Genomic DNA, 14962 nt, shown 5'->3' with positions numbered 1-14962 from the left:
TCACATCAGTGTCAAGTCTAACGTGTGTTTGATCAGTACATCAGTATCACATCTAACATGTGCTTGATTTTTCTTGTTAGATTGTTTTTAATTAAGCGAAGTATAATGTTACACATAAATGTTGCAAATGTTCTTAATATGTTAATTATTTAATTTCAAATTACACATATTCCACCAACGCCTATAAATGAAAGAGAAATACAATTACGTGATGTGATAAAGGATATTATAACAAATGCAGTGAATGACTTATCATTTGATGTACACACTCATTTTGCTTTAAAATTTTAAAATTATTTGGAAGTGGATTTACCTGACATAGAATATGTAACAGATAAAGTGGAAGAATTTTTAGAAAATGATAATGTTGATTATGAACCTGATAATGAATATAATTGTGAATCAGAAGACGAAATGTTAAATAGTAGCTATAAAAGGAAAGCCGTCGAATATTGGAGAAGTGATAAAAGGCCGACACTCTCTTTTAGGAGTGCAACGTCGCTTCAGAAAGGTGAAGTCCCTACCACAATTATCATTTTAAAAAAATTCTTCCTTATCATTTGTTACATATTCTGTGTCAGGTAAATCCACTTCCCAATAATTTTAAAATTCTAAAGCAGTATCAGTGTGTACATTAAATGATAAGTCACATTCACTGTTATAATATCATTTGTTATAATATCCTCTATTACATCACGTAATTGTATTTCTCTTTCATTTATAGGTGGAATATGTATAATTTAAAATAAAATAATTAACATATTGAGAACATTCGCAACATTTACGTGTAACATTATGCTTCGCTTAATTAAATAATCTAACAGAAAAATCAAGCACACGTTAGATGTGATACTGATGTACTGATCAAGCACACGTTAGACTTGATACAGATGTAAAAATGACACGTAACATCATTAATAAAGATATCAAACTTTAATAAGTGATTTCCATTTCATATATGATATATACCGTGATATGACAAATATAAAACTTGAATGTGAAATATGTGACGCAGACAGAATGAACTGTGTGAAAGCAACGTGACTACTCTAATATTGCGCAACTGTTAGATGAAAACTAATACATATAGGGATGCAGATAATATAAATGTATAGTATTATAACATAGATAAAATATAACATACATAATATACACATAGATGATATAAAGAGCACGTAGTATAAGATAGTATAATTATTTTATAAATGCTATATACATAAAAGTCAATTTTATTGAAAATTTATTTTAATTAAAAAAAAATTTTTTTTTTGAAAAATGAACAGCGTAGTTAAATGAAGATATTTAGGCTGTAAAACTTTTGTATAAAACATTTTTTTATATTTTGTTTAGTTTACGAGATATAGCGAGAAAAGGTAAAAATATCTCAACCTTTAAAGGGTAATTTCACTCCTTCAAACCGTTTATAAGCCCAATCGAAAAATTTTCTAATTTTAATGAAACTTGGCATAAATGTAGAGGGAGTAGATATATTAATTTAGAAATGTTTTATTTTGGTTTAAAAACGGTCTAAAGGGGTGAAACCACACTTCAAAGTTGAGACATTTTTGCATTTTCTCGATATATCTCGTAAACTAAATAAAATATTAAAAAATGTTTCATACAAAAGTTTTACGGCATAAATACCTCTATTTAACTATGCTATTTATTTTTTTCAAGAAAATTTTTTTTTCAAAAAAAAATTTGTTTAAAAAAAATTTTTTTGAAAAAATAAATAGCATAGTTAAATAGAGGTATTTATACTGTAAAACTTTTGTATAAAACATTTTTTAATATTTTGTTTAGTTTACGAGATATATCGAGAAAAGACAAAAACTCAACATTTTTGAAGGGTGGTTTCAACCCTTTAAACCGTTTATAAGCACCAACTTTTAATTTCTAAATTCATGTATTTACTTCTTCTACATTTATGCCAAGTTTCATTAAAGTCAGAATTTTCGGGTAACGAGGTTCCCTTGTAAGTTGACTAAGTTGATTAGGTTGATTAGGTTGGCTAGGTTGGCTAGGTTTGCAGGACTAAATAAATTGTTACAAATATTATTAGTTTTTATTGTTAATAACATATAGTAACAAATACGCGCGAACAAATAGTAGTATAATAATAGTATTATAAATAATAATACTGTTATACATTTTATTAAAATTTTTAATAACTAAAGCAGTTATTTTGTTTCTCTTATTTTATATTTAATACTAAAGATATAATTTTACTAAATTATAACACTTATTATCCTATTTTTAAAATAATGCAAAAAAATCTATTTTAAAATAAAATTATAAAATTATGTTTTGACGCAACATTGAATATTTTCTATCAGTCCTTCTAGCATGTATTTATATTATTATATATTTCTGTCCACGCATAATTATGATTACCTTATAAACTTATTATTCTATGTGAATTTGCAAAAATAAATGCATTAGTTGTTTTCAAAAAACCTTAAAAAAATATGAAAAAGGATGCAAGATTTATGTTGATATTATTAAAATAATAATCAATATTTTAAATGAAAATTCAACACAAGAAAGTTTTATTTTGTAATTTTTTAATATAAAACTGTAAAGAAAATTTTTGTATCGGTCGTTTTTTAACATACGTTTTCTAATAATTATTATTACTTTAAACTAATTATTTTAGATTAGTTTTTTAAAAATAAATGCATGAATTGTTCTGGAGAAATCAAAAAAAGATAATTAACATTTTAAGCAAATACTTTAACTCTAATTTAACGTTCCTTTCTTCCTTCACCTTCTTTAACGTACATTTTTCAATTATAAATCTTATTTTTTACCTGCAACAAGTACAAAAAACATTAAAATTAATGTTATAATTATAAACATAAAATTAAAATTGTTACAAAAATGTTTTAAATTATAAAAAATTCAAGAAATTTTACTTTTGTAAATTTCGTAATTTTAATACTTTTTTAAACGAGTTCATCATTTTTATTACGCAAATATTCCTTTTTTCTAATTTTATTTTTGCGCTGATTATCAATCCAGGATTTTAATTGTTCAGGTGTTCTTTTCTTCAAGCAACAATTTTCCTGAATAAAAATTCTACACTCTCTCAATGATGGCAATTTGGATAGCCTATGAATATCACCCAAGTGTTTTTTAATTGTTTCTTTCTCCATTTCTGTCCATTTAACACGTTTCACTATTTTTTGTTGTTGTATAACTGTAATATTAAAAAAATTTATATATAAAAATTTAATTTATGACAAACGAAGAATACTTCATACAAATATTTTTTATAATTTTTTTACACAAATATTTTTTATACAAACTTTTGTTTATACTTTTTTATATAAAAAAAAATATATATATATTTTGGGACTTGGTTAGAAGGAGTGAATGCGTGCGGACGTATGGTGTAGAGCGTGTTTGATAGATCGGCAAATAGAGCGAAAATAGATAGAATATAGTGAGTATATGCAGATAGACGAATAGAGAAGTGTATTAGGAAGTAGTATAAGTGAAGGGAAGTGCGATAGATAAAGTAGAGAGAAGTAGGAGACGTAAAAGAGTCGGAGAGTTTTGGAGGTTAGGTTGGCGTAAAGAAAAGGCGCGGAAAATGTCCAGGAGACGAGGGAGAGAGATATAAGAGGCAAGGGAATAGAGGATGGTCAGAGAAAGTTAGTTATGGAAAGCAATAAACAGGCAAAGAAGGTAAGTTTTAAAGAACAAGACGAAGATGGAAAGGAGAATGTAGATAGGGATAGCGTAGGCAAAATTAGGAAAGAGGTTAAGGCACTAACCACGGAATTTAAAGAATTTAGGGAGGAAATAAGGCACGATTTAAAAGTTATGAAATTAGAACATGAATTATGGGATAAAAGATTCAAAGAACTAGAGTTAAAATGCATAGGGATGGAGAAAGAAGTATTAGAACTAGGCGAGTTAAGAAAGAGGGGGGAATTGGAAGAAGGAATTACTAGGAAGGAGGAAGACGAGTTGTAGTGTAGCGAGCATGGAAGTAGGTAGCAGGAGGAGTGAGAGTAGATGTAGTAGGACAAGTTCAAGGTTTAGCACGGAGAGTGGTAGCGGAGGACTGAGTGACAGGGAGGTAGGTAAGATTAAGAAATGGGTAGAGGATAAGGAAAAGGAAGAGAGGAGAAACAATATAGTGATAAGAGGTTTGAGGAAAGAGGATTTAGATAGGGTGCAGGAGGAATGGATTGAGGACATGATAAGAGAAAAGTTAGATTTGGAAATAAAGGTAACGAAGTGGTGGGTTAGTGGCTCGGTTATAATAGGGTGTTTGGAAAACGAGAAGATGAAAAGGGAAGTTATGGGTAGGAAAAGCAAACTTAGAGGGGAGAAGATTTTTATAGAGCAGGATTTAGCAGTGGGAAGAGAGAAATATTCAAAGAGATATAGCTAGATGGGTAAAAGAGGAGAAAAGTAAAGGTAGGATAATCAAGATTGGCGTAGGTAGGGTAAAAATAAACGGATTATAGGTAAAATGGGAAAATGTGGAGATAGGAAAGGCTGATAGAGATTTAAAGGTTAGTACAGGAGATAGGAAAAATAAGATTGAGGCAGAAATAGACAAGGAGGAAGGTAGGAATAGTAGAGATAGGAGTAATGAGGCTAGCAAAGAGAGAAAAGAAGGTAGCATAGGAGAAAGGGGAAACTAAATAGTTGCCAAGGGGGGAAAAAAGCAAAGAGTAGCAGAAGCAGTTATAGAGGTAGAATTAGAATTAAGAATAAAAGTCAAAATAAAAACATAGGTATAGATATTGGTAAGAAGCCATATAGGATAAAGATAGATAGGAAGGTATTATTTTGGAATGTGGCAGGCTTAGGAAGACAGGATAGGGAGTTCTGGGAATATGTAAAGGATTGTGATTATATAGGATTAGAGGAAACATGGGTAGAGGAAAGGGATTGGAATAATTTAAAGGATAGGCTACCAGACTCACATGTATGGGAATGTATATACGCAGAAAGGAATAAAAAGAAAGGTAGAACGAAAGGAGGTTTTATAATAGGAAAAAAGAAGGACTGGGGGAGTAACGGTAGGAAATTAATTAGTTCGAATGGAGAAGGATGGGTAGCTTCTAGAGTAAAAAAAGTACACAGAGGGAAGAGTATATGGATAATAACTGTCTATAATCAAGGTAATTGGGAAAATATAAAAAGATCCATCATGGACATAGTAGAAGGAAACAGGAATGAGGCGTTTTTAATAGGAGGAGATTTTAATATAAGAATAGGAGGATTAGGAATAGATGAAGAGGCGACAGGTATTGAAAGAAAAAGCAAGGATATGATAATAGGTAATAACGGGAAGGACTTTGTAGAATTTGTAAATGATATAGGAGGTTATATATTAAATGGCACTACTGAAGGTGATAGGGAAGGCGAATTTACGTACGTAGGGTCTAGAGGAAATACCGTTATCGATTATGTTATTGCTAGTGAAGAATGTACTAATAGGATTTCTAAGTTTAATGTTCAGGAAAGGGTGGACTCAGATCACATGCCCCTGTTGGTGGAGATAAACTTGGAACGGCGGCAGCAGGGGATAGAAGAGATACATCAACAGACAAAGGAAAAGAGGACAAGAACACTTTGGGATGTGGAATCAAGAGCCAGATACGAAGAAAGGACGGAGGTAGCGGAGTGGACAGTAAATTTAACAAATAAAACAACGGAGGAAATCTGGAATAATCTAAAGGAAACGATATCAGAGGCTATGATTAAAAAGGAAGTAGTCTGGAAGAAGAAAGAAATAGGACACAAAGAATGGTGGGATAGGAGTTGCACCAGAGAAAAAAGGAAGGCACATAGAAACTTAAGTTTATGGAGGAAAGGAGGGATTACAAGAGAGGCATATATGGGAGTCAAGAATAATCTGAGAACCTTTCTGGAACAAAAACAGGCAGATTGGAAAGAAAAAGAAGAAATAGAACTCAGATATCTGAAGAATGCCACAGAGATTTGGAAGTATATTAACAAAAGGACAGGAAAAAGAGTAAAGAAGATAAGAAACAAAATAGGAAAAGAAGAATGGGAAAGGTACTTCAGGAAACTATTGGCTGGGAAGGATAGAAAGGAGGCTACTGATTATAGGGAGGATGGGAAGATATGTGGAGAAGAAGAAGCCGAAAAAGGAAACGAGAACGATAAGGAAGAGGAAGGTGACGAGCTTAAGATTAACGAAGAGGTTGTCGGAAGAGCGTTAGAGAAATTGAAGAATAAGAAAGCTCCAGGAATAGACGGGATACCACTGGAGGCATGGCGCTACGGAGGTTCAGCTATTAGAAAGGGACTAACTGAACTAATAAGGAAGGTTTGGCGTGGAGACAACCAGAGGACTGGAAGGTTAGCGTAGTCCTACCTTTATATAAGAAGGGGGATCAGGAAAAAACAGAAAACTATAAAGGTATTTCCCTGCTCTGCTTTGCGTATAAAATTTACGCGGAGATTGTAAGAGGAACCCTAGAGGAGGAAGCGGAGAGAATAGGGATGTTACCGGAAAGTCAAGGTGGCTTCAGGAAAGGCAGAGGTACAATGGAGAATATCTTCATCCTGAACCATGTGATCCAGAGAGAAAAAAGGAAAGGGGATAAAAAGACCTTCGCCCTCTTTGTGGATTTAAGGGCAGCGTTTGATAACATAGGAAGAGAGAAGTTATGGAAAATACTAGATGAATCTGGCATAAGAAAGCAGACAATTAGAAGAGTGAAGAAGTTATATGAAAATACAACAGTTACGGTGAAGATTGAGGAAGGACTGACGGAGGAGTTCTACACGTCCAAAGGAGTTAGACAGGGATGTGTGATGAGTCCATTACTTTTTAATTTATATATTGCAGATTTGGATAAATACTTAGGTAAGAGAGGGATTGGCGGCATAAAAGTAGGTGACAAAAGGATATGGTCTCCTGCATATGCAGATGATATGGTTTTGTTAGCAAAGAATAGGGTAGGCTTATTGGATATGATGGATTCACTTAGGCATTATCTAAGGAAGAAAAGTTTAGAGTTAAATACGGAAAAAACAAAGGTAATGATATTTCATAGGAGCGGTAATGAAAGAATAGGTAGTTGGAAATGGGAGGACAGGGAGTTAGAAGAGATAAGTTCCTTTAAATACTTAGGTTTTACCTTTAATAGGAAAACTGCATTTTTTTTCTTCTTTTTCGCGGACCGTAAAAAATGAAAAAAAATATCTCGCACGACAGCTCGGACAAGACTGATCTTAGAGCAGTCCAAGACAGTCGACCCAAAGGCAACATTAGCTGAGATAGATGAACATTACACCTTTCTCAAGCACAATTAAAGAAGAGCACAACGTCGACGAGATAAAATAATGCTGATTAATAAGATGCAAGGTAGTAATAATAAACCACCTTGCAGGGGACTTCTCATATGTATCTACCTGGCAACAGCAGCTCAAGGAAGCGACACGCTGTATCAAATGGAAAAATTTACCCATCATCCGGGGATCTACTATGAGAAAATAGAAAGACTCCGACCAATAGAATCGCAATGGAAACTAATAATTAAGATAAACACTGCGTCTTTATCAAAAAGACTGACGCAAATTGAAAAATATGTACAAAAAACTGACAACTTATGTAGAATCGTCGCGGTAATGAATAAGGCTATATGCGACAGCTTTAACGCTGTCATCACAAAAGAATACCAGAGGACAAATCGACTGATCCTGCGAATAACTGACACATATAAGAAGCCGACGACAAAAAGACAATTGACGAACAACTCGCAATACTACATGACGCACAACAGTCAACACAGCACGCAGTAAAAAACCAACTAAAAATAATACAGGCAACTATAGCACACATCGACGAGACAAAAAAGACAGTACAACATAACGAGTACCTCCTCGCGAACGCGACCAAAAACCTAAAGCTAGAACTACTAGAAAGCGAACGCACAAACAACATACAATCGAATTTTATAATTATCAGCACCGTACTGTCAGAGTCAACTCGCGATGCGGAAAACGTCTTAGATTACGTCATCCTATTAAAAAGGGGTATGATGCACCCCAGACTAACGCCTATAGACCATATTATACAACTGCTTAAAGACGCAAACTTTCAACTCCCGGAAGGATTCTATTTTCCATTTAGAGCGAACCAGGAAGAATGGTCAACTATTGAACAATTCGCAATTGTAAGCGCTTACTGCGACAGCGTAAATATATACACGATTCTGCGTTTTCCATTAATATCGACGTCAAAATACGAAATATTAAATGTGATAGCACTACCTGTGCCAGAACATAATAACACATTCTCTGTAATAGACATCAGTTATCCGACCATAGCGATAGACGGGGATCAGCACATGTACATAACCTTGCTGCGCATCGATTTACAAAATTGTATGAAGATAAACAAAGATTACCTATGCGAGCGAAATTATCCTGCGAATAGGATTAATCCACACTCCGTGGGTAAAGTCAAAACGTTTCTAGAAACCGATAGGTATCACGAAAATTGTAACATTAAAAACATAGCGTCTAACCATAGTTTTTGGATAGCCTTAGGCGACTCGCACTCATGGCTATATTCCGTACAGGAAAAACAAACTGTAACATTTTACTGTAAAGACCACGGACAGATAAAGGAAGTGATTGAAAAAACGGGTAAAATAACATTGAAGAATAACTGCAAATTAATGACGGAAGACACAATAATAAAGTCTCCTAAGCTATTACACGATACAGATAGAAACATATCTACCACAATACAATATTTCTATACTAGAGAACGAAACAAAGCTAAGCATAAATGCAGTGCAAGTAGGAATAGAAGAGTGGTTCTGACCCATGGGATATCAGGGGGGTGAGGGGCGGGGGGCGGGTATTTGCGGGGAGGGGGTATGACGTCACGGGGGTGTGACGTCGAGGGGGTGTGACGTCGCGGGGGTGTGACGTCGCGGGGGTGTGACGTCGCGGGGAGGGTATGGCGGGGGAAGGGGGGCGGGGGCTTATCAGTATAAACATTTTTATATAAACTCAGTTGTAACCTGATATAAACAAATACCAGCCGCTTATCAGTATAAACATTTATGTAATCTTAGTTGTAATCTGATATAAACAATTACTTAAACCTTTCTAAGTAAAACTATATGCGAGTTACAACCTGATATAAACAATTAGATCCTGCAACTAAGGGTAGTAATTAGGTATAAACAATTTTTATCTATGGGTATAGGTCTTTCTGTCACTTATCAGTATAAACATTTATAAGTAAAATAATAGGCGAGTTGCAACCTGATATAAACAATTACAAATTTCTAAAAATATTTATCGCACGGAGCGCCGAACCGTCGGCAGCTTAAATTTCTAGATAATGAATCGGCAGTGAACGTGTTAAAAATTAGATATTTGTGGAGGGGATAAAAATTAGATATTGTGTAGAGGGGGATAAAAAATGAGATATTTTGTGGAGGGGATAATGACATGAAAAGAGCCCCCGACAACGTTATTGCATCAGTCAATTAGTGGAATACGAACGGTAAAGCTTCAACAACGTTACCGCAACAGTTAATTGGTGGAAGTCAGATTGTGAAGCTTCTGAAGAAAGAAACGTACGAGATGAACTATTACGTTCCGATCCAACAGAATGATGGGTGCGATAAATCGTAAGTATTTTTAATTAAAAAAATCTCCTATATATATTTAAATCATATATATTTTCTATATTTTTCTATAACTTGATATATTCTTTTTACAGAACATTATCGCAGCCACGCTATACTCCTCGCATCCTGGGAAGGCGATTTGCTTTAACCGTCACTGCCTACAAATATTTGGATATCGGAGTCAGTGTGGGACTTGAACCTTTTGTAGAGATGATTCTTGGTGACAACAAAGGCAATCAGATACCGCTGTCACGTGACGTATGGATAATAATGATCGAGAAACGCATGAATATTGAGCGACTCCTGCAGTTAACCACCGTTACATCGCTGTGGATTGATAATCTTCTTATAGAACTCGTCAAATTACATAACGGGAGTGTCGTAAAATTTACATTAAATAACAAAACCTTGTATATGAAACCTTTGACCGTGCAATTTTTACTAAATCTTGAAGATGTCATCAATAATGTATACTTTAAATTGTCGCGGGATATGTTTGTAGTGAAAGAAAAATATAATCGATTTGTAAACTGCGTACAGCGAAATAATATTAATAATAAGTGCGATGCTATAAAGCTATTAGATGAAATATGTGTAAAAACTTCGCTCGTAGACTGCGAACTAATGGTTTATACATCAGACAATATTGTATATGATGCTTTGAATAATAAATAAATATGTATTTCTATAAACGTTTTAGAATTATTTTTTCCTATCAATTATCCTAACTTAAAAAACTATTTTAATTAATAAAACAGGGAAGAGGAATATAAACGGGGGTAATGGAAATATAAAAAAAATGCACAACACATAAAAAAATTATTTTTTATTGCTAGACCACCAGTTAAACAGTTTACATACATTCTGTAAAGCGCAATTGTTAACATGATTTCGACAACGTAAGGTGTACGTAATGTTCAACTTGTTTAGAGGTTTTATGTCTTCGTAATGCACCTAGATATTTTCGACATTAGCTTCCTCTTTCGCCTCGTCCAGGAGTAAGTCATGCAGCCATTCTTGTTTCTCACATTCCTTTACGTACACGACAATTTCATCATCGGTTGCAGTTCTACCCATCACTGCCTTGGTAATTAAATCTCTAGCCATGCTGTGCGGAATCAATCCATCCTCCCATGATATTCCGTGATGATTCACTTTCAACCACGCCACCTGACGTCTTTCTGCCTTGGTAAGGTATTCCCATGGATAGGTGGGTATAAATATGTAGTGGGTGAGTTCAAATCCATCTTTGAGAGAGGCAAATTTCTTAACGATAAATTCTCCACCAACGATGAAACCTTGCAGGTCCACGAACGTTGGTACAGACATGACAGATGTCGTTGAGAATACTGTGATCCGTCTCGACGCGTTATAAATTTTTATATCATCCTGATATTGTTTTGGAGAAAAAGTGGCGCCGCACTTAAGTAATTTTGAGCACAACGTTGGTCAACGGGTTGTACTGAATCACACGATCGTGTATAATGAGACAGTACGCGGTAGTGTTCGCGGGTACATTTTCTCTGCATTCAAATTCTAAGCGTACATCCACGGTTGCGCTCTTGATCGATTCGTTTTGTCGAGAAAAATCGATAATCACGAATGGACCATTATGTCGAAACATGGTGACGGATTGATTCGGCTCGAGATAATCATATCCGTAATAGTTTTTACAGAAATGTGCATACGTCTCGTACAGAATCGACCATTTATTTTTATCGAAATCTAGATTCAGATCATCGTACGGATAACATTCCGAGTTTAAATAGAGTTTCGCGTTGATTAATTTGCAATGATCGAATCGGCTCATGTTTTCAGACATGATATTCTTTCGACTAGCCTGCAGAGCGAAAACGACGTATCGAGGCTTCTCAAGCTGAGTAGCGGTCTTGATGGCCCACGAATGTTTGGTTGTGCTTTGCAATAAAGGATACTGGTATAGATCCCAAGAGCGAAATGCCATGCTGAGGTATCGCCCGCTTTCCAGAGCACGCAGCATCGACAGTTTATTTATTTCGTTCAGTAACACGTGCGGCATTCGCCACTGAACTTTGAGTAATTCAATCTTCGGCTCCAATTCTGAACTTCCCATCAGACAATTGTTATCGTTATGCGCGCGTATTGAAATCAGCTCATGGCGAGCGTTGATCACCACGCGTCTGTAATCTTCACAAAATCCCAACAGCATGTTGAGCGGTACGCAAAAATTAAAGTATCCGTTCGGAGGATTCCACGGATCCCAGCCGGCGTTCCTCGCGATTACGCTTCTGGCGGCTGACATAGTTACATAGTTCTTGAAGGTGCTGGTTATTCCGACGTTTCTGTTTCGATCAATCTCCACACCGTCGAGCTCGTATCGAATCTCATCGAACATGAACGCGACGCAATTATTTGTCAATGTCACATCAGATCCCGCAACTGGTTTCTTTATTATAAGTTTTCCTTCAATGTATAGAAAACTTTCGTGCGATAACGTGTAAAGATCCTGTTGTTGTATAGGAAATCTTATCTCATCGTTGTATTCGAACGTCGTGTTGGCGAACGGATTGCACGTGTGAGTCTCGATCTTGACGATGCGATCGTCAAAAATCGGCTCGTCCTCGATATTTAAAATATCCGTCATTGTCGCACCGCAAATCCCAGAGATTGTAGATATTCAACGTTCGACGCGGTGAGCCTCTTTTCCTTGGAACAGTCGGATGATCGAATATTATCGAATGTCGTCGCAAAAGTATTGGATGACTGCTGTAACGTTGGTGTTTTCATCGTAAAGATGTTTATTTTTCTGGCGCGTTCCGACGCGTGTAGTACGAGCATCTCACGTTCGCGTTATCGTTGCAGCTGTCGTCGCACATGCAATCTGACGGTAATTTCTTCTCCTCGAAAATCAAGCAATCGTCCGTTCTGGTCAACCACGCGTATCGTCAGATTTGTAACGCTCCGCACGATGATCGGCAGGTAAATGATCTGCGACGGCCTTTCCGAGATCTTATATCCAGGTGGCACGTTCGGTGAAAATTCATGTATCGCGTGCACGCTTTTGTCGTTGATGTACGCGCCCGCGGTCACGTTGCACTCTACGCGGATAATGTTTACGTTCATTATGTTGATTGACACGTCCGACTCATGCCATATTCGCGGTTCTAGTATACGCTTCGATGTGAATCCCAGGAGCGAGCCGATGTTGTTTGGTTTGCCAAAATTTATTTTGTGTGCGCATCTGATCTCGCATCTCATCGTATTATAGTTTGCGCGGATCGTAATCGGATCTTTATCTCTACCATTACTATCTTCAGCCGCGACGTTTCGTCGCGGACGTATTTGCGAAATCTCACGTTTCAAAAACTCATTAATGGCATGCAACTCGTACGATCCCTCAGGAATCGTAATCTCATCGTTGTCTTTGCCAAAGTAAAATTTATTGTTCGAAGCATTCACGTTCGGTATCGTGTTATATGTTTCAAAGATCGCTAAACCGAGCTCGTAATCGTCGTCGCTCAAATTTATAGCCGGAGAGTAGCTTGCCGCGAGAATGCTGCTCTTACCGCTCAGCGTAAATGTCAGCGACATGTTTGAACGAATACTGAGATTAAACAGCGCAACGTCGGTCTTTAAATCGAGTGTAAAAATAGCAGACAAAGTTGTCCGCAATTCCTTTGATCGTAAGTTTGATACGACGTTCGATTGTACTCTATTTTTGTCACATCGTCCCCAAAATATTGTACGAGTTCTCTGGGTGGCCGCAGATTGCCGAAACTGTCGAAATACGCCATGTGATTTCTCCTCTTTGCGTACGCCACCCAGTGAGTACCGGGGCCCTCCGCATCGTCCAAATTTACGATACCGCTCTCGTTTCGACGCGCACAGCTCGTCGGTAACGCGTTACGCATAAACACTTTTCTAAAATATGGGATACACAATCGTCTTGCCAATTGATGTAGTTGCACGTTCGTCGTCACACCTGCGGGTATTTTTAACGCCTCTTTGACATATTTTATCGTTTCGCTTTTACACCTTTTCCGTACTTGTACGGGGCGAGGTACAGCCCTCGTCCGCCTCTGTACGGGGCAAGATACACTCCGCGCCCTTCCATCGCGCGATTGTGACGTTGCAGCTCCTCGAGTTGACGTCGCGCAGCTTTGCTGTCGTTTACCACCTTCGTCACACCAGCCGCTCCGCCGATCAATGATCCGAGCGCGTCCAACATCGGTAAAATTGGTAACATGCCGCCTCGTCTCGCTGTCGGATGTATACGTTTTTTTTTTCGTTACCTTTTTTTTCTTCTTCATGCCCATACCTGTCTTTGACTTGGCTTTCATGGCTGCCCAGACGGCAGCGGCGGCTGCTCTTTCTCCGAGAGCCGAGTCTTTCGCGATTACGCGTGTTTGTGCTTTCGCGGCGAGTATCTCGTCCGCCACGTGTCTGTCGGCGAGCTCGTTGCTGCAAGAATACGCAATGTCGTGTTCGCGGCACGCCGCGTCCAGCGGATTTATACCTCTATCGCCTCTAGCTAATCGTTTTTCCAAGTGCGTTCCCGGTCCGCAAAATTGATAACCGGGGATATGTAGCTCGAATGGAAGCGCGTTTATCGCGCGATTCAAAAGATGACCGCAGCCGCTGTTTACCTTTGCGACAGCTGGCATTCGGTACAATTCTTGATCAACGGCGCGGGTCCATCGATGTGCGTTTGCTGCCACGGCTGATTATAATGCTCGTTGCAGCGACGATATTGTTGAATTTCGAAATCAGTCTTTATATATTCCGGGAGCTTGTCCCACACGTGTTCGATATAGTTGGCGCACTCGCGTAACAGAACGATCTTTGGTACGAATTGTAACTGTTCAGCGCTCAAATTTATAATATTGGAGGGATGTGATAGTATGAGATACATGTTTGCTACTGAGCGATGCGCGATTTTGCATGCCTATAAATAGTGGTTCCTGCGAGGTTTTTGTTTCCTAGTAATTTTTTTATTATTCGCTTTAAAAAACCGTGCGAGTACTATTATGAAAAAATAGTTTTCAAGCCATGAGTGAAACGTCACAGGGCTATAGTTTACTCGAGCATCGACGATAAGCTCAAGTGACATCTCCACAGCGTGGGGATGATAAGTACCAAAATCGTAAACAGTAGCCTTCGAAGCCGGACTGACCGTCAGTTCAGTCTGAAGTTTTGCGAAGACACAATGTACTTTTACAATTCCGAAACAATGGCACTGGTTGTAAGTATTTCTTACCTATTTTTACATTATTTATATTAATTGACATTATTTATATTAATTTATATCATTTAGATTAATTTATATTATTTAT

At 37.0% G+C, this 14962-nt stretch overlaps 2 protein-coding genes across 2 annotated transcripts; one reads left to right on the top strand and one right to left on the bottom strand.

Moving 5' to 3' along the window:
• The first annotated feature begins 9519 nt into the window (after positions 1–9519).
• LOC118646846 lies at positions 9520–10498 on the top strand. Its single transcript, XM_036290664.1, has 3 exons — positions 9520–9650; positions 9743–10277; positions 10487–10498. The coding sequence occupies exons 1-3, from the start codon at positions 9604–9606 to the stop codon at positions 10496–10498; spliced, it is 594 nt and encodes a 197-aa protein (XP_036146557.1). The 5' UTR covers positions 9520–9603.
• Positions 10499–11073: 575 nt separating this feature from the next.
• On the bottom strand, positions 11074–12273 carry LOC118646845. Its single transcript, XM_036290660.1, has one exon. It carries the CDS (start codon positions 12271–12273, stop codon positions 11074–11076), a length of 1200 nt encoding a protein of 399 aa, XP_036146553.1.
• Between the last annotated feature and the right edge of the window lie 2689 nt (positions 12274–14962).

Source organism: Monomorium pharaonis, chromosome 1 (genome assembly GCF_013373865.1).
Source record: "Monomorium pharaonis isolate MP-MQ-018 chromosome 1, ASM1337386v2, whole genome shotgun sequence".
In the NCBI taxonomy this organism is placed as follows: domain Eukaryota; kingdom Metazoa; phylum Arthropoda; class Insecta; order Hymenoptera; family Formicidae; genus Monomorium; species Monomorium pharaonis.
Note: the sequence above shows the minus strand (reverse complement) of the source record. Positions and strands in the feature narration are given on the sequence as shown.